We start from the raw sequence: 20,247 nt of genomic DNA on the forward strand, positions 1-20,247 counted from the left end.
AAAAAAAAAAAAAAAAAAAAGCATCTTCAATAAATGGTGCTGGTCTAACTGGCTGTCTGTATGTAGAAGAATGAAAATAGACCCATATTTGTCACCTTGTACAAAGCTCAAGTCTAAGTGGATCAAGGACCTCAACATAAAACCAGATACACTGACTCTAATAGAGGATAAAGTGGGAAAGAGCCTGGAACTCATTGGCATAGGGCAAAATTTCTAATGGCTCATGATCTAAGATCAAGAATTGATGAATGGGACTTCATGAAACTGCAAAGCGTCTTGTACTTCTTAAACAGAGCAGCTTCAGGATTTTCTTTCCTGACCTCCAAACTTACTTCTTACGTAGAGAGGCAAGCTAATTTTAGAGTGCTTCCTCGCAGCTTCTGGAGTGCTGGTACCCAAGCGTACATTGAAAGCCACATTGCTAGAAAATGCTTCCCCGTCCTTTCTCCTTCATATTAGAGTTAGCATCACACTGACTTCTCCCAGTTCGTTTATAGGCAGGCTCCGTTTTCCAGGGTTTATTTCAGGATAATAAACACATTTAATACTTGGTATAAAAGGAGACATTGCAACGGACAGGACCGAGAACTGCAGAGCGACACGATTCCTGTCTGGCTGAGATGACAAGAATAGCTGGGACTTATTTAGCGTCCCTTGTGTCGTGTGTCTACGCTCCACCAAGCCCTGTTAGGACTCCCATCAGACCCATAAGGAAATTGGTTTTGAGATGTGAAATGGCTCTCATAGGAAGGGGCTGAACCCAATCTGCCACCATGTGGGCCTGGCTCCGGAGCTGCACATACAGAACAAGCAGAAACCTCGTTGCCAACTAGTTATTGCTTCTAGCATGGCTGGGAGGCTGGGGGTGGGGGGAGGGCAGGAACAGAACCCATGGTAGGCATCCCACCTAAGTTTCTGCTTCTCTGAAAAATCTTATTTTTTTAATATTTGCACATTTATTTGAGTGTATGTATGTGGACACAGGTGGGCCACAGCACATGTATGTGGCCAGAAGACAAGTTGTGGGAGACTGTTGTCTACTTCCACCATGTTCTGGGAAGTGAACTTAGGTGGTCAGGTTTGGTGGCAGCAGTCAAGTGCCTTTGCCCACTGAACCACCCTGCCAGCCCAGTAAATGTTGTTTTAAGGAACTGTTTTAGGTTGTTTATTACCTAGCAAAAGCTACTGACAGCAACACTCTCCTAAAGCCATTCTATGCTCTAAACAGGGTCTGCCATCTCCCTTTTACCACAGTCTCCACTGCTCCCTTTTGTCCCACATTGGGCTCTAGCTTTCCTGGTTTTTGTAGTCTGCCTCACATCTAATAAATAGCCCTACAAAAGCCTATGTTTTTGAGACCTATGAGACATTTTTTTTTTTTTTTGAGGAGAGGATCTCAGATATGAGTGAAAAGGAGACTCGGATGGAAGGAGATGGAAGACTGAGAGGAAGGCGAGGCAGATGAGAAAGGCTGGCCCGGCTTCACATCACGCCGCGTGCACTCGCCTGCCTGCTCAGCGCTTTCTCTAGGGCATAAAGAAGCGCCTGTGTGAGGTAATGATGGCTTCCCTGTCCTGCCTCCGCCACCCTGATTTCTCAAGCCTGGCCGTCAATCCCCTCTTGGCAAGCTTCTTAAGTTGTATTTGGGGCTTCTTGTTGGCTCTGGGTTTTCACTGTTGTAGGCTTTGGAGGATTTTGCTTACGAGCAGGATCTTGCTATGTAAGCCTGGCTGGCCTGGAACTCGCTATGCACAGCAAGCCAGTCTCAAGTTCACAGAGATCCTCCTGCCTCTGAATCCTGAGTCCTGGGATTAAAAGTGTACAGTATTCCATCCAGCCAAGTTTTGGAATTGTGAGATATGAGCTTGCCATGTAGCCCAGGTGAGCCTTGAACTCATAGCAATTCTCCTGCCTTGGCTTCTTAAACAAACAAACCAAAACTAAAAACCAAAAACACGAAAAACAAAAAACAGCTACCCTCTGGATGAAGAGTCACAGGTAACTAATGGCTACCGAGAGAGGAAGAATCTGACTTCTGCAAGTGTGATTCTCTTGCTAGGTTATCTAATCCCACGTGGTCAGCCCTTGTCTATATTTATGATCTCAGCTCATATACATATGATCAACACTAAATATATTCAGCAGGATATGTATATATGTATGTGTGTGCATACATATATATGTGTGTGTTACATATATACATACATGTGCAACAGTAATAATTAAAGAAGAAGAAGCTTGAGCTTGAGAGGGAGCTGAATGGGACCCAGAAGGAGTTGGAGGCAGAGGAAGGTTGGGTGGGGTGAAATGATATAAATACAGCACTCATGGATGAAATTGTCAAGAAATGTAAAAAAAAGAAATATATAAATTTTTGATAGAAGGGAAATAGTAAAATGTGAACCAATAATGAATAAATGACCCAAACAATAAGAGAAATCTGTTTTTACACACACACACACACACAATCTCTTTAATATAGAAACAGAATGTGTCACAAGAAAATATCCACAAAGGACTCTTCAATGTCCAAAGAGATGGCCAACTTGTTGTAAGATAGAGGCAAAATAAAGCCAGCCGGAGAGCACCTCCTGACCTAACCCAGGGCAAGCCTCCTAAGGTTTGGTGACATGCTGCACTGGCAAGGATGTGGGAGACAAGCGTGTGCTGTTGACAGGAATATAAATGGGCACGTCTTTACAGGGAGGTTTTAGTTATACCCCACTTCTGAAAAATATGCCTTGCAGCAGAGTAAGATGACCGCAAATCCTGAAAAAAATGCCCCGCCCATAATACTGAGAGAATGAAAACAAACTGAATGTCCACCCACAGCGACACGGGTCAAGCAAGCTGGCATGACCACCTGGAACAAGCGTGTGCATGTGAATTTATTTTTCCTAAGCATTATTTTATAGTCCTATCTTTATGTATCTCTTTGGTCTCTGAAGTTCTGACATTTGAGGCTATCTATTGCACAGTTTTAATGTCAATGACTGACTTTATTTCTCTGATTTTGGGAATTTCCTTCCATCTTGCCACCATTACAGATGATATTGTCCTGTATCATTTGATGTCTGCCCTCACAGGTGCCTTTCCCCACCCAGAAACCTCAGCCCCTAAAGGAGTTCCTTTCCCCCACGTGCCCTAGAATGTGATCCAATAGCTTCCTCATCGGGCTGGGCCAGAGCAGAGGAACCTCTGGTCACAATTACTAAGTGAGGGTTCTAACTGTATCACGCAGAGGGTTCCAGGGAGATAATGTCATAGCACCAGTGACCATGACCACATGTGTTCTTGAATACAAAAGATGAGGAATGACGTGTATTTAAGTGGAAGCACCTCCAAGAAAGAGATAAATGTAACTGGCTTCTGGTTAGAAGTTTAGCCAGGCATGCTGGTGCATGTCTTTAATTCCAGAACTCAGGTTAGGGAAGCAGAGGCAGGCAGAGGATCTCTGTGAATTCCAAGGACAGCCTGGTCTATCGAGAGAGTTCCAAGACAGCCAGGGCTACAAAGAAACCCTATTGTGGGTAGAGATAGAGAAGTAGAAGTAGTAGTTTAAAACAAAAAACCAAAAAAAAAAAAAAAAAAAAAAAAAACGATATGTGTTCTGGGAGTGGTAGAGCAGTTTGGAGAAGAGGCAAGCAGGTTTGAGGCCACCTTGATCCACAAACTGAGTTCCAGGAAAGCCAGCACTACACAGAAAAATCTTGTCTGGAAAAACAACAAAGAAAAAGGAAGGAAGGAAGGAAGGAAGGAAGGAAGGAAGGAAGGAAGGAAGGAAGGAAGGAAGGAAGGAAGGCTGCTTGTGGACGTTGTACATCGTGGTGCGGAGCCTAGTGCGCACCACGATGTACAACGTCCACAAGCAGAAGGAAGGAAGGAGGGAGGGAGGGAAGGAAGGAGGGAAAGAGGGAGAGAGGGAAGGAGGGAAGGAGAGAGGGAGGAATGGAGAGAAAGAGGGAAGGAGGAAGGGAGGGAGGAAGGCAGGAAATAAGATTGTATATTTGTAACTACTTGTACATGCAAAAGAGCTATCCATAGAAATCCAAACTGACAGGAAACACAGGAACATAAGGAAGCTTGGAGCCTTGCTTGAGACCACTGAGACTTGAACATTGACTGGCAGCAAGGCCTTCCTGACTGAGAGAGAGGCCTGGCTGCTGACACAGGCCCCAAGCAGCCTGGGCAGACCCCAGCAGGATCAAGACTTGAACTGTCACCAGACATGGTACTCACATGGCAGCTTCGATGATGCCCTGGATCTCCTTCTGCAGTTCTGGCTCCTTCTGGTACGCCTTGAGCAGCAGCAGGGCCTGGTCATAGTTGGCACAGTAGACTTTATAGACTTGTTCAAACTCCTCTTGGAATTCCAAGAATAAGTTACCTGACGGCCAGCAAGCAACAAGGGTTATCAGTTACAAGGTGGGAGGTAGAGTTTGCTCTGCGGAGGTCTGTTTCTATTTTCCAGCCATTTCATGACGTTGCTGAGTGGGTAACAAAATGCTGTACGGTCCAGGTTCTTAAATATCTTTTTTCTTTAAGATTTATTTATTTATGTTATTTATATGAGTACACTATAGTTGTCTTCAGACACACCAGTAGAGGGCATCAGATCCCATTACAGGTGGTTGTGAACCACCATGTTGTTGCTGGGATTTGAACTCAGGATCTCTGGAAGAGCAGTCAGTGTTCTTAACCCATCAATTCTCTAGCCCTGGGGGTCCAGGTTCTTAAACTGTAGGTCATAACCCCAGGTAGGGCTGGCTGCAGACCTAAATGTGGGGTCTGGGAAAGTTTGGCAAGAGTAAAAACTTTCCAAACCCAGAGTAACCGGAGATCACTTCTAAAGCAAACTGAATATGAACCTGAGGTGTTTCTGTCCACGCCCACCTGTGCGGGCTCACGGAACTTCCTCTGCAGCCTTGGTTTTGAACACATGAAACATCTGCACTTTGTTCTGCAGGTAACCTCATGCTACACAACCCCAGTGAACACTGCCTGCAATACCTCTCAGACCTGAGACCCCCCAGATGATATGAAAGGAGTCGCAGCATCTTCTCTGTATATACAAGGTTTTCTGCTCTTACAGAAACAGACTGGTTTAGTTGTGGAAAACGAGACGTTTAATATTTTTCTACTGTCACTCCATATGTAGCAAGTTAGTGTATCTTTGGATCACTTTGTGATAGAATGCCCGATTTTAGTATTTTCTGCTTGAGAGGGTTGGAGAAACGGCTTAGTGGTTCATAGAAATAATTTGCCATTCTGTCAGAGGACCTGTGCTTAGGTCCCAGCAACCACACTAGGTGGCTCACAACCACCTGTAACTCCAGCTCCAGAGACTCCAAAGCTCTCTTCTGGCCTCTAGAGATACATTAACACATATGACATAGACACACAGATACACACACATACATAAATAAAAATAAAATTTACTGCTTGACTGGAGTTTCAGTTTTTTAAAAGTGGTCAAATTTTGGCTTGGAATTAGAACAGTACTTTCCTTAATTTTTTTTTTTAAGGAAAAAGACCCCCTACACTTCTGTCATTGTACTACAGATTCAGACCAAGTGGAATTCTCAACATCGATAATGGTCAAATCAAAATATTGATCAACTCAGAAAAATAAAAAAAAAAACCTGAGGATGTTTTATGTTGTAAAGTATCTGATATTCAACCAAGACTTAATTCTTTAGGTTAAAAATAAACACATATATCTCACTAGTATGGAAATTTGTTTTCATAATTGTTATTGTTGTTGTATTTGAGACAGTGTCTCACTACTTGCTTTGTAGACCAAGCCGGCCTTTGCCTCCTGAATACTGAAATTAAACTTGTGTGATACAAATTCCTGCTGCCTTCAACCTTAATAAGTGGCAAAACTATGAATATAGAAGACATGTCTTAAAATTATTTGTGATTGTCAGTAAATGCTCACGGTTTTCTGTTTTTGTTTTTTGCTTTTTTGTTTTTGCTATTGTTTTGAGACAGAGTTTCTTTGAATAGCCCTAGCTGTTCTGGAAGACCAGGGCTGTAGATCAAGCTGACCTCAAACTCAGAGATCTGCCTGCCTTTGCCTCCTGAGTGCTGGGATTAAAGATGTGCATCATCACCATCTGGCTTATATATATATATATTAGATAGCAATATACTCCACCCCTGAATTGTGTAAAATTTTCTTAGGTAAAAAAAAGTTGTGAGTGGAGCTGGATCCTTGTGTAGAATCATAAAACAGGCTGATAACCTATGTGTGCAGTTTGAGTGTAGTTTAAGAAGCCCTGTATAGACAGCAGGCCAATAGCCTATACAGACCAGTTGAAATTACCTGTGCAAACTGCCTGAGACCAGCACCGCTTCCGGTGTTGGATTTTTCAAGATTGGGGATATTTGTATATATATATATATATATATATATATATATATATATATATATATAATGAAATCTCTTGGGGCTGGGGTCCAAGATAACATATGAATATTAGTAATATATATATTAAAATATTATATATAATATATATAATAAAAAATATATATATATTTCCAACACAGTTCTTGCCCAGTTCTGCCCTATTTTATTTTTCTGTCCTATTTCTGGTGCACCTGTCTTTTAACTGTGATCCACCATACAAGGTTAGGTGTGAAATTTTCTACCTCAAATTTTTCTGGATTTTGAAGCATCCATCTTAATAATTTCCTTGCAGCAGGCAGTGGTGGCACATGCCTTTAATCCCAGCACTTGAGAGGCAGAGACAGGCAGATCTCCAAATTCAAGGACAGCTTTGTCTACAGAGTGAGTTCTAGGACAGCCAGAGCTACACAGAGAACCATGTCTCAAAAAAAACAAAAACAAAAACAAGCGGGGTGTGGTGGCGCATGCCTTTAATCCCAGCACTCAGGAGGCAAAGGCGGGCGAATTTCTGAGTTCGAGGCCAGCCTGATCTACAGAGTGAGTTCCAGGACAGCCAGGGCTACACAGAGAAACCCTGTCTCGAAAAAACAAAAAAAAAAAAAAAATAACAAAACAAAAAACAACAAAACAAAACAAACAAAAACAAAAGACGTGGGGCTGGTGAGATGGCTCAGTAGTTAAGAGCATTGACTGCTCTTCCAGTGGTCCTGAGTTGAATTCCCAGCAACCACGTGGTGGCTCACAACCAACTATAATGGGATCTGATGCCCTCTTCTGATATGTCTGAAGATAGCTACAGTGTACTCATATACATAAAATAAATGAATCTTTAAAAAAAAAACAAAAAACAAAAAACATTGCTTTGTTCCTGTTGTAGTTTCCATTCATTTCCCTTAATCAGCAGGTTGAACATCCTCACACATTAATGGGATATTAGAACTCCCCATGCAACTTCTATTTAAAATGCTGTTTTCATCATTTTTTAAAAAAAAAAAAATCATTCTTATGTCCTACAGTTAAATTGTATCAAACACTTTTTATAAAAGAAAACAGTGTCTGTTGTGAACATGTGAGACCTTTTCTTGCTGCCTCCATCCACAACCTTCTCCACAACCCCTGACCAGTGCTGTCAGAAACCCTCGAGCATGGTTTCCAAGTGTCCAGGGGAGCTTCAGGGGGTGTATGCTAATACTGTGCCACTTTACACAAGGGGTCTGCTTGAGCATCGGTGAGGGGAAACCTGCCCTTGTAGATACCAAGGGATGACTATGTTAAAGTAAAGCCAAATCAACATCAAAGACTAAGTGTGGGTGGGGGGGTGGGGTGTCTTTTTGAGGAAGGTAGCCAGCCCCAGAAAGCCCAGGGGAGGGGTGACTCCCAAGCTTGTGGATGACAATAGCAAGGCCCAGAGTCAGGTAACCCTGGCCTGAGGACAGCCACAGACCTTGGTGTGTCTAGGAACAAAGTGAGCCAGGCACATGGGGCGGAAACACATGGGATACTAAAGCCAAGTTGCCGGGGGCATCAGTGTAAGTGGGGTGCAGCCAGGAGCTCAGTTTGGAATCCAGTGGTGGCAGGGAGCGGAGGGAGGGGTTTGAGCTGGGGTCTCATGTCAGCTTAATTTCGAGAGCAGGTACCGTAAAGCTAGAACAAGTGGAGAAGATGAAACAGGCTCGTTTCCTAAAGTGTTCTGTGTCTTCTAATAGGAATCCGGTTACTTATAGGGAGAAGGTGGGAAGAGTAAATGAACTGGGGTAGCACCGTAGGGGTAAGAGACAAAGAAGACTGCTGCATTAAAAACAAGGTTTGAGATCATTCAGACGCTTGGTACCACGGTCAGTTTTCTATAAACCTAACAATGCTCTAAAAAAAATAAAATCTACTAATTAAAAATAAAAAATAGAACCTGGAGAGATGGCTCAGCAGTTAAGAGCACTTACTACTCTTCAGGAGAACTGGGTTCAAATCCCAACACCCACATGACAGCTCCCAACCATCTGTAACTCTAGTTCCAGGAGATTCAGTGATTCAATGCCCCTTTCTGGGCATGTGCTGCAGGCTCGAGGCACTCTCGTGGTCCAGAGACATGCATGCAGGCAAAACATTCATACATATAAAAGACAAAAATAAATCAGTATCGTGTTGAGTCTAAACTGGGAAGAACCGTGGTTTCAGCATCTCCTCCCAGGTACACGTGCTAAAAGCTTCACCTCGAGGAAGCCGTGAGTGGGGCCACAGGAATCAGACACTAGATGAGTGCCCTGCCCCCTCTGACATGCCCAGACTTCCCCCTCGCTGATTTTCCCTGGAGCTCGGGAGCCAGTTCTGCAGTAAGCACAGGCTGCGTGGACAGAGCCGAGGGCAAGCAAGCCAAGCAAGCTGGTGAGCACCTGGGTCCTTTGCTTACCAATCAGGTGCGCTTGCTCCTCTTCCCTGCAGGCTGTCTCCTGCAGCCCTCGAAGGAACCTGCTGCTCACTTGGATGATGTCATCGATGTTGGAGAACAGGATGTCCAGATCGCCTGGTGGCAGCTGGAAGCAACAAAAATGAAGAGAGTGGGGGTCTGGTAGGGGACTCTCGGGAACAGACCTGGGCACTCATGCTATCTGGGGCCATATCGCTCTTGGGGAAGACTGGCTGCCCAATGCAATATTGTGGAAGATTTGAGAATATTGTAAGTTAGATCCCCACATTAAGAGACATCAAGTTCGGTGTGTCCAGCATGGAAGGAATGCTTAAGACTGGGGTTGGGGGCTAGTTTGGGGCAAGGGGTCAGTGTTATGATTTGAATATGATGTTTCCCATAGGCTCTTGTATTTAAATATTGCTTCCCCAGCTGGTAGCATTATTTGGAAAGGCTCCGGGACCTTTAGGAGGTAAGCCTTGCTGGGAGTAGACTAACAGAGGTGGACCTGAAGGCTTTTCAGCCTGCTCCAGCTCCTTCCTTGTCTGTCCAATAGCTTGTTTCATTCAGCACTTGCTGCTCTTGCAGAAGACCTAGGTTCCCAGCACCCACCACGGTAGCGCACAACCATCTGTAACTCTGGCTCCTGGGAATCTCACATCCTCCCTGGCTTCCTCAGGCGCACACACAGTTATCTAAGCATATGCCATCAAACACTCATACACATAAAAATAAATCTTCAACAGGCTGGAGAGATGGCTCCGTGGTTAAGAGCACTGACTGCTCTTCCAAAGGATCTGAGTTCAATTCCCAGAATCCACAAGGCAGCTCACAACTCTGTAAGTCCAGGTCCAGGGGATCCAACATCCTCACATAGATATACATGCATACAAAACACCAATGCAGAAAGATAGATAGATAGATAGATAGATAGATAGATAGATAGATAGATAGATAGATAGATTTTAATTAAAAATAAATAAATATATCTTCAAAAACTAACCTTGCAAAATTGAGTTACAAAAGAAGACAACAATGATATTTTCATAATACTTTAAGTAAGTTTACTATTTTATGTCGGGCTAAGTTCATAGCTATCCTCGGCCTCTCTGGCTAAGAGGCTGCAAGTTGGACACACCCAAGTCATTCAAGGCCTTGCTGAAAGCTACATGGCCAGTCAATAAAGACTGGCAGCTTATATCTATGATGACAGGTCTTAGAGGCAGCCCACTCCTGCTGCTATGAAGATAGGTTGTGGGGCACATGAGTACCTGCTGTAGGTGGCTTCTGATGTCAGAGGCACAGAGTCGGAGCGTGTGCAAGTAGGAGACTTCTGTGTCAATGAGCTCTCTGATGGCTAGCCTCTGATGGAGCAGCGATCTGTCCTCAGAGCCCTGGTCTTCCTGCTCAGGACTCTCTGGCTTGGAAGAGGCCTCATCTGCTCCAGAGTCAGCCATGTCCACAGATTCTGGAAAAAAAAAAATCTCAATCCAATTGTAAGGTAGACCTCTCATTTCATCTCCTGGGAAATGTTGCCCCTAACTTGAAGCCTACTTATCAAGTGGCCTAAAACATCATCAGCTACAGAGTCAACTGTTTATTAAACAGTCAGTGAACCGTTGGCTTTTGCGGGTGGTGTCTGAACAATACGAGAGGTCAAACAACAGCTCAGGTTGTTTCTGATATGGGAAATTCATTTCCAAAGGGTTGCCTCTGCCTTGAGGCGCTGGTTGGCTGGCGCCACTACAACGATAAAGATGTGGACATGCGCCATGGAGAGAGGCAGGACGGGAGATGTGATTGGCAGAGGCAGGTAAGAGAGAGTGCCGAGGCCGACACGCTGCCATTGCCCAGTAGGGTTGGCAGGATGGTATACAACAGCCTGGTGCTGAAGCAGATACAGACTTAGTCCCCGGACCTGCTTTCCAGCCGTAGGACTCTTCTAGCTCTGGGCCATGTTGGAGGCCCAGAATGAGGAAAAGTTCACTTTCTGGATCGGATCCCCTCGAAGGACCACCAAGGTCCTCAATACCACAGAAGGCCAGGTTGGTGTAGGCGGTCCATGCTGCGGCTGCCCTGGGCAGGATGAAGCCCTGTGAGATTCATGTGGACATACGCGTGCATCTCTGCCACTACCTGATGCCTTGGTAATGTCTTTAGGCTTTGCTGCCTGGGAGATGGATTGGAGGGGGATCCTGATGTGAGTGGCATGTGTAGCCACCTGAGGCCATGTTTGAGGCCCGTGGTCTCTGCAGCCATTGAGGGCCATGAGTGGGTTGGTGGTCCTATGGCCAAGGGTCGTGTTGATGCCTGTGGCCTGTGTTACCACCGAAGTCCATGCGGATGTCCATTGTCTGAGCAGACATCTGAAGCCACGATAATGTCAGTGCGTGCGGGAGAGCTGTCCCTGCCCCCTCTCCAGCCACCACAAGGCTTTCCTAAGTTGATAGCTTCTGGAGAGAATGCAGGTGGAGAAGAAAGAAAGAACCCTCCTCCCTTGGGGACAGAGGGCCGGCCACTAGAAATGTGAGCATGCTCCAAAGAGTATACAGACAGCACAAAATGGACTTGGTTTTTTCTTTCTTTTTTTTTTCCTCTTCTTTTTTTTTTTTTGGGGGGGGGGAGGGTGTTGTGGACATAAGAAAAACTGGGAGGTAAGCATGATTGGGGTGCATGAAGTGAGATTCTCAAATAATCAATAAAAAGTGATTATAAAAAAGAAATTTATTTCCCAGGACTCAATGTACTTTCCTAAAATCGCTTTTAATTTTTTTTTCCCAAAGTTTGACCCAGAGTCATCCAGGCCCTCACTCATTCGTTTTAAAAATACTTTATGCTGGGAGGCTGGCGAGATGGCTCAGCAGTTAAGAGCACTGGCTGCTCTTCCAGAGCTCCTTGAGTTCAAATCCCAGCAACCACATGGAACCTCATAACCATCTGTAATGTGGTCTGATGCCCTTTTCTGGTGTGTCTGAACCATATACATACATACATACATATATACATACATACATACATACATACATACATACATACATACATCTTTTATAAAAAATATTTTATGCTGGGTTCATGAGGCCATGCCCATGTAGATATATATATATATATACATGTATTCTAATAACACTTCCTCCCCATAAACAGCAGCCCTTCCCTTTCATGCCAACCCCATTGCACCTATAGGAAACCTAAGTCCACAAGTGAGTGACGACCTGTGATAGTGTCTTCCTGTGACATACTTACCATGACAGTCCCTGGTACATCTGTTTTCCTATAGATAACATAGCTCCATTCTTCCTCATGGCTAAAAAGAAATCCTACTGTTTGTATTAAAGCCTGGCCACTCCCTGGCTGGAGGCCACCCAGGTTATTTCCATAGCTTAAGTATTCTGAAAAGTGCTCTGCTGTGCGTGTGGCTCTGGAGGTGCTGACTTGGAGTTTTGTTGGTGAATACCCAGGGGTAGCACAGTCGTTGACCCAGATTTCTTCATTTGGCTCGGCTAAGTCCTCTTTCCTTTTCTCCCCCATGGTTCCTGGCTCTAGACCTCAATCTTGACCTAGAGCCTATGACCAAGTGATTTTTCTTTCTTCTTTTTCTCCTTTTGGTTTTTCGAGACAGGGTCTCTCTGTACAGCTCTGGCTGTCCTGGAACTCACCATATAGACCAGGCTGGCCTTGAACTCAGAGATCCACTGCCTCTGCCTCCTGAGTGCTGGAATCAAACGTAAGCACCACCATGCCCAGCTTTGCCAGGTGATTTTTCTAAGGTTCCAGGACCATCTTTCTGAACTGAGACCTCCCTCCAACCCTGCCATCCATTCACATTTATCCTGGATGTGCTTCCAGTTTAAAGTCCCTGAAACAAGCTGCAGTCATGGCGTTCATCCCCTGCTGCCCACAGAATCATAGCTCCTTCCTGCTCAGCCTCACTGCCCCCAGCCAGAAGCCAGCCAGAGAGAAGGTGGTGCCTCTCTCTCTGCCCTGTGCTTCTTCTGCACTTGCTGCACCCCTCCCAGGCTCCACCTGTAGCATTCTTCTTCCCTAAGCCCATTCCTGGTCCTCACCCTTCTCAACTCTGAAACTCCCATGTACTCTCTACTCGTTGTGTCTAGATGTTAAAACTGTATAAATAGGCCATGGTATGGACAAGACGGCTTGAAAAAAAAGAAAATCTTTCTACTATGAAACACTCAAAGAAGCCAGAACGGATATAACTTTAACTCCAGAGCAGGGCTTACAAAACCCTAAGAGAAATCTCCAGGGAACTAAATCAGAGCAGGGGTGAGTGGGCTGGTGCCACTGTGCCCTCAGTAGAGGGAACATGGAAATGATTGTGGCCAGTCTTAGCCAACTGGGAACTTACCAGGAAATACGCTCCATTTGTGAAATGGTGAGTCAGAGGAAAGGATCGGCCCACCAGGGAAATAAATCAAGAAAGATATTGGAGAGCAGTGATTAACAGGCTGAAGAGGAACCGATGGGATCCTGGCGCTGTGGGGGGGTTGGGGGGGTAGGGGAGGGGACACTAGAACTGACAGCTGGCCTCATGCTAATGGAAAACAATTAGGACTAGAGAATGTCAGAAGATTAGAGAATACCTTGAGAACAGATTCTTTTTTTTTTTTTTTTTTTTTTTTTTTTTTTTTTTTTTTGGTTTTTTTGAGACAGGGTTTCTCTGTGTAGCCCTGGCTGTCCTGAAACTCACTCTGTAGACCAGGCTGGCCTCAAACTCAGAAATCCACCTTCCTCTGCCTCCCAAGTGCACCATCACTGCCCAATTTGTTGAATTAATATAGAATATGGTATTTAATTGGGAACATTTACACAGACAACTCTTAGAAAACTAAGAAACCAATCAACCAATCAAACAAACAAATATATATATACATATACACATATACATATATATGTGTATATGTGTGTATATATCTATATAGATAGATATAAAATGAGTTTTATGCAGAAGAGATAAAGGAATCTTGACCCATTGCTGGAAGAATAAATATTGTGCAGAAAGGGCTGGTACCTGAACAGACAGGCCTCCTGGGGCTCCCCATTCGGTGTATTCATAATGGCTCATGCTTCTTTCTTTCTAGTCCTATCTCTATATATCTGTCAAAGTCAGACAGTTTCCCAGCCCCGGGCCTCCAAGTCAGGTTAGAATTATGACCAAATATACCTGTGGTGCTCTTCTCCCGTTCATATACTGGCAATTTCAGAAAATTCAAATACCAAACCTTCCAAGAGGAAAGCATGAAAGTTGTCAGGCCTGGAGACAAATGTTTTTTAACCCACTGAGCCAGCCTCTCAGCTCAAGTGACATTTTTATAACTGTGAAGCAACTGAAAATTAACTGGAAAAATGAGATTTTTCCAATTTTATTTAAATTAGTAATAATAAATAACAACAACAACAATAATAATAATGTATGGGCTGGATCTGTAGCTCAAATTCATATGCAGTGGGCCAGTGAGGTGGCTCAGGGGTAAAGGTACTTGTCACCAAGTCTAAGGACAGGAATTCCATTCCTAGGACACACATGGTAAAAGGGAGCCAACACTTAGAAAGTGTCCTCAAACCTATACATGCACACAATAAATAAATAAATAAATAAATAAATAAATAAATAAATAAATAAAATTTCTAAATTACACAGAGAAGCTACATGGGCCCTTGATGCAATTTCACACATGGTCAGTTGCAAAACTACATATGATTCAATTACTCATCTGCTGACCTTGATAGAGTCAAGATTTAGAACATTCCATTACAAGTACCCTTCATCTGCCTCTCCCCTATGGCTCCAACTCCTCTTGGGTACAGTACTCTGGAAAATAATTCTTCAGTTTCTTTCCAATGAGGCATGTACATATCACCTTCCTAAGCAGCTAGGCCTCTAACCCAGAGGAAGTAAATGTAGGTCCATACAAAATTCTATATGTGACGACTCATAGAAGACAATCAGAGTGCCCTTTAGCGGCTGAATGATTGAGCAGACTGGCCCGTCGGTATCACTGAACAATCAGAAATGAACACAAACTATTGACACACAGCATTGGCTTGGTTGGGCTCTCAAGAAAATGACTGTGTTAAAAAAAACCTAGAAAGTAACTGTCCTCAGTAATTCCACCAAATGACATATGAAATTACAGAGGCAGAGGACGGATCAGTGGCTGTCTGCCTAGGGACAGGGCTAGAAGGCAAATGAATGGGACTACATTATAGAAATGAACATGAAGGAGCATTTTGTTGTGGTGGGAACGTCTATACATGTATGTATAAGTGGAGGTTACGCAACCCATCAAGTAATAATATGATAAAATGCTGTGAAATAACCGCATACATGTAGTATGCTAGTGTCCATTTCCTGACGTGGGTATTGTACAGCAAGATACCGCCACTAGACAAGCAGAGGGAGGGAGGCCAAGGTGGCTCAGTGGATAAAGGAGCATGCCAGCAAGCCTTGATGACCTGAGTTCAATTTCCAAGACCTGCAAGGTGGAAAGGGAAAGCTGACTTCTAAAAGCTGTCTTCTGATCTTCACACCTGCACCATGGCATGTAGACACCTACACACATATATGTGAAACAAATAAGCACATGTAAATGAAAAATTAAGAAGGGGGCTGGAGAGATGGCTCAGTGATTATGTGAGACCCAACTTAGAGTGTTTCTCCCTGGAAGGTAAAGCCCCTGGACGTTCCCCAAGCTTGTTTTCCCTGATCTCTAAAAATACAGCCAAAAAGAAGCTCTTTGTTCTCTATAGCCAGCAAAAAGCCTTTTTGTTTCTATACTTTACAACCGGAGATGCCTGCCTTCCTGTGCCGAGGACATGGAGATAAAAATTCAGAAAGAACTCACTCCCCACTCCTGCCTTGTAAATTTCACCAAGGACACCCAGAAGAGAAGAACTCTCCTCCCAACTCCTCCCAATTCCTCAGCTAGCTGTTAAAAGCCCCCTACTGTCACCACCACTCGGGGTCGAACTCCCCTGCCCTGCATAGCAGAAAGAGTTCTTCCTCAGCTAGCTGATAATAAAACCTCTTGCAGTTTGCATCAGGTGTAGTTTTCTCTTGAGTCATTGGGGTGCTGGCCAGCTCATCCCAGGACTTGAGCAGAGGCCCAGCTTCGGAGGTCTTACAGTTAAGAGCACTGACTGCTCTTCCAGAGGTCCTGAATTCAATTGCCAGCAACCACATGATGGCTCACAACCATCTGTAATGGGATCCGATGCTCTCTTCTGGTGAAGACAGCAGATTTACATACATAAAATAAATAAATTTTAAAAGAAAAGATGGTTCATGGAGGGCTATCCAAGGTGAAGGTCAGGAGCTGTGATAGTAAGAGACCCTACTGAGGAACACCTATAAAAACAATAGTGGCCTGGAGGGGACCCTGGCTGAAGGGTGTGGTTAATGAGACCTCTGTAGCAGTCAGAAGAAAAATTCCTATACAAAGAGCTTGCAGCTCTCAAGCTCAGAGGGGTCTGAGATTGAAATTTGTATATGAATCACCTTGTAAGCCTGCCCCTACTTGATTACCAAGTGTATCTGTGTGTGTATATCTTACATATACAGGCATGCTCAGGTAGAGAGGTCAGAGGTCAACTTCAGGTTTCAGTCCTGGCCTTCCATTTTGTTTGAGGTAGGGTCTCTTTGTTGTTTGATGCTGGGCCTTGTACAGCAGGCTAGCTGACCCTTGAGCGCCCAGAGATGCTCCTGTCTTCTACCTACTGGTATTACGAATGAGTGCCATTCTAGCTTTCTGAATGGGTTCTGGAGATCAAACTCAGGCCATGAGGTTTGCGAAGCCAGTGACTTTACCTGCTGGGCCATCTCTCAAGTTCCACTTCTAACCATACTCTTAAGATTCATGCTCAGTGCCCAGCAATTGAGGGCCAACAGCCCTACAGGTCCTTTGTGCCTACATTATACATAGCTTCCAGCTTAGTCTTTTCATGGGATTCCTGAGTATGCAGACTTTCTTGTGCCTTCTCCTGGGCTCTTTTTCTTCTATTTGTTTGTTTTGTTTTATTCTAATGTCTTTTTTCCTATTATATTTATTTTATTCCAGAATATTTTATTAGTATCCCTTTGAAGCCTGTTTGTTTTCTAATGAGAGACAAGAAGCGGGTGGATCCGGATGGGAAGGGATGTGGGGAAGAACTAGGAGGAGTAGACACAGGGGAAACTGTAATCAAGATACATCATGTAAGGGGGAAAAATCTATTTTCAATAAGAGGAAAAATATTCACACTCAGAAACGATATAAAACAGACATACTATCTGATGGCTCTGCTCTGTCTAAAAATAACTGTAAAAACGATGATGATCAAAGCCCAGGCCTGGAGCCAAGAAAATCTGATTTCACGTCCTGTTCATAGGCTTTAGGGTCAGGGTCTCGTGTTTCCCAGGCTAGCTCCAGCTCTCACATGGCCACACTTAGCTTTAATTCTTCTAAAGGACTCCAGAGTATGAGGACTACAGGCATGCTCCACCATGCCCAGCTGCTGGTTTGAAATTCTGATTCTGCGATCAATTTACCAACCTTCCTTGCATGTTTATCCAACCATCCTTATACGATTTGATAAGAGAATGTCTAACAGACTGCCCAGAACATAAGCTCTCAGCTGGTTTTTAATATCTTTTGTTGTTGTTGTTGTTGTTAAACTGGAAAGCTAGTGTGATGGTTTGTATATGCTTGTCCCCGGGGAGTGGCACTATTAGAAGGTGTGGCCCTGTTGTAGGAGGTGTGTCCTTGGAGTAGGTGTGTCACTGTAGGACTGTAAGAGCCTCATCCTAGCTGCCTGGAAGTCAGGATTCTGCTAGCAGCCTTCAGATGAGGATGTAGAACTCTCAGCTCCTCCTGCACCATGCCTGCCTGGATGCCGCCATGTTCCCACCTTGATAATAATGGACTGACTTCCAAATCTGTACGCCAGCCCCAATAGCATGTTGTCCTTTATAAGAGTTGCCTTGGTCATGGTGTCTGTTCACAGCAATAAAACCCTGACTAAAACAGCTAGTATTATCATTGACCAGGTAGATGGAAAGTTATCTATGAATACTTGCTAACTGATTTTGTTACAATCAATCAAATTCAAGTAAACGGAGACATAAAAGGGTTCATCATGACTGAAGTGCTGATCGTCATCATTGACAATAAGAACTATGAGCCATCACCCGAAATTGCTGCTACTTCCTCAAAAATAGAACTGAGAGATTGGGAGGGAGAGTGGGACCTGAGGATGTAACTCAATCCAGTCATAATGGAGACTGATTCCGTTCCGGTTTTATTTTCACAAGAGCTAATACAGTTTTCTTCTCTACCTCCACCTTGGCTTATGGACTCTGAATTGGATTTCTGCCACTTGATTAAGACAGATGGTTTTTTAGTCCTTGGAAGGAAACAGGTCACTGGGAGTCAGCACAGGCTAATAAAAAAAAAAAAAAAAAGCAGGTCATGCCAGACTATCCACGTTCTCTGGCAGTCAACTAACTGCGTCAGTAGCTCAAAGGAATGCTGTAGCCTATGTAACCCAGCAATCTGGCCCAGCAAGGTCTTGTGATTCTCTCAGGACATCCTTACAAACAAGAAAGAAAGATGTGGTTATGGGCTGGGGGGATACAGCACTGAGAGGCCATCATGGAAAAAAAAATTGCCAAGCAAGATGCACCCACCGGAATAACGGTGTCATGACTGTTAGTGAATAGCCATCTGAGTTCAGAGCACATTTGAGGCCTGCCGCGTAGGAACTAATGTCTGTCACTGTCATCCTGGTCAAAAGCCCGAGCTGGCGGCTACGAAGGTCATAAGCTCTAGTGGGGAACCTACAAAAAGCATTTGTTTTGTTAAATGGACACCTTGTCAAACTGCCTCCTAAATATTTATGTTCACGCCCACGCATTAATGTTGCTCCCAACCTCAGCAAGAGTTTCTACAGCGGGCCAAAGTGGCTAAGTGACTGTTGAGCCCTAAAATGGGTCATCTATATCACACTCTGTTTTATCTTCTTTACAGGGATCAGGAAACATGGTAGAGGAAGGGGTGGAAAGAGTCTAAGAGCTGGAGGAGGGGGAGAAATGCTTTGAGATGTTTCTTCTGGACCTGATATGCCTGTTGCATTGACAGACCCACAGCAGCCGTGGATTCCCTGCGGAAGATCAAGATGGTCGACATTCCCGTGGGCAGGGGAGGGGCTCATGAGGCCCCGCCCTCCGCTGAAGAATTATTGACAGTTGTTATCCGGAGAGGGGTGGGGTTTTTTCCCCAGGGGTGTGGCTAATGGGTGGTTGCACATGCTCCCGTGGATGTTTCCACACCCATACACATGCAGACAGAACTAACTGAATATCATGGACTATGAAAAAATAGGTAGACATGAAGGTAGAAAAGGAATGTGGGGGGTCTAAAGAAAGTGGAAGGGGGAGTTAGGTGTGTATATGATCAAGATACATTGTATACACATGTGAAATTGTGAAAGATTTTAAAAATCTGTTGTTTGTTTGTTTGTTTGTTTGTTTTCCAAGACAGGCTCTCACTGTGTAGTGTTGGATGTCCTGGAATTCTCTCTGTAGACCAGGTTGTCCTGGAATTCAGAGATTCACCTATCTGCCTCTGCCTACTGAATGCTAAAGGCATGTGTCACCACCTGAGTTCTGTTCATTTACCAATATCCACTAATCGCTCCAGTGTTTCCTATCTGAAAGACCACCTAAGTTCACACTCTACTTTCTTCCTGAAAGAGTATGACAGATTCCTGACTGGAATCATGGCAGCAGCATGCCATGATCTTTAGAACATGAAAACTTGGACTTATCTTTGAGAGACGTCTTTCATAGGGGGCTGGAGAGATGGATAAGTGGTTAAGAACACTGGTTGCTCTTCCAGAGGACTCAGGTTCGATTCCCAGAACCACAAGGCAGCTCACAATTCCAGTCCCAGGGGATCGATAATCTCTTCTTGACTCCTTGGATACTAAGCACACACGTGGTGCACAGGCATACACATACAGGCAAAAATTCATACAGATAAAACTAAATAAATAAAAATTTTAAAAATAGATACATCTTGGGATTGGAAAGATGGCTCAGCAGATAAGAGCACTAACTGCTCTTCCAGAGGTCCTGAGTTCAATTCCCAGCAACCACATGGTGGCTTACAACCATCTTTATAAGATCTGGCACCCTCTTCTGGTATGGTGTGTAAGCATATATGCAGGCAGAGCACTGTGTACATATAAATAAATAAATCTTTAAAAAAAAAAAAGGTACCAAAGTCACTTTCCTGAAGAAGAAGAAGAAGAAGAAGAAGAAGAAGAAGAAGAAGAAGAAGAAGAAGAAGAAAGACTCCTATGAGTTAAGAGAGTGATACAGAAGTGAAAAAAGAGCCAAGATACCTCTCTCTCTCTCTCTCTCTCTCTCTCTCTCTCT

At 44.1% G+C, this 20,247-nt stretch overlaps 1 protein-coding gene across 3 annotated transcripts in view; it reads right to left on the bottom strand.

The window, feature by feature from the left end:
• Positions 1-20,247, bottom strand: part of Arhgef37 (Rho guanine nucleotide exchange factor 37) — a 42,497-nt gene that overhangs the window by 19,665 nt on the left and 2,585 nt on the right. For all 3 annotated transcript variants that reach the window (XM_029472268.1, XM_029472267.1, XM_021150706.2), the window contains exons 2-4: positions 10,088-10,284; positions 8,820-8,943; positions 4,240-4,387 (exon numbers count right to left, since the gene is read on the bottom strand). In XM_029472268.1, coding sequence (XP_029328128.1) covers positions 4,240-4,387; positions 8,820-8,943; positions 10,088-10,273 — 458 coding nt within the window. In that variant the 5' untranslated portion in view covers positions 10,274-10,284. The remainder of the gene's footprint in view (positions 1-4,239; positions 4,388-8,819; positions 8,944-10,087; positions 10,285-20,247) is intronic.

Source organism: Mus caroli, chromosome 18 (assembly GCF_900094665.2).
Source record: "Mus caroli chromosome 18, CAROLI_EIJ_v1.1, whole genome shotgun sequence".
NCBI lineage: Eukaryota > Metazoa > Chordata > Mammalia > Rodentia > Muridae > Mus > Mus caroli.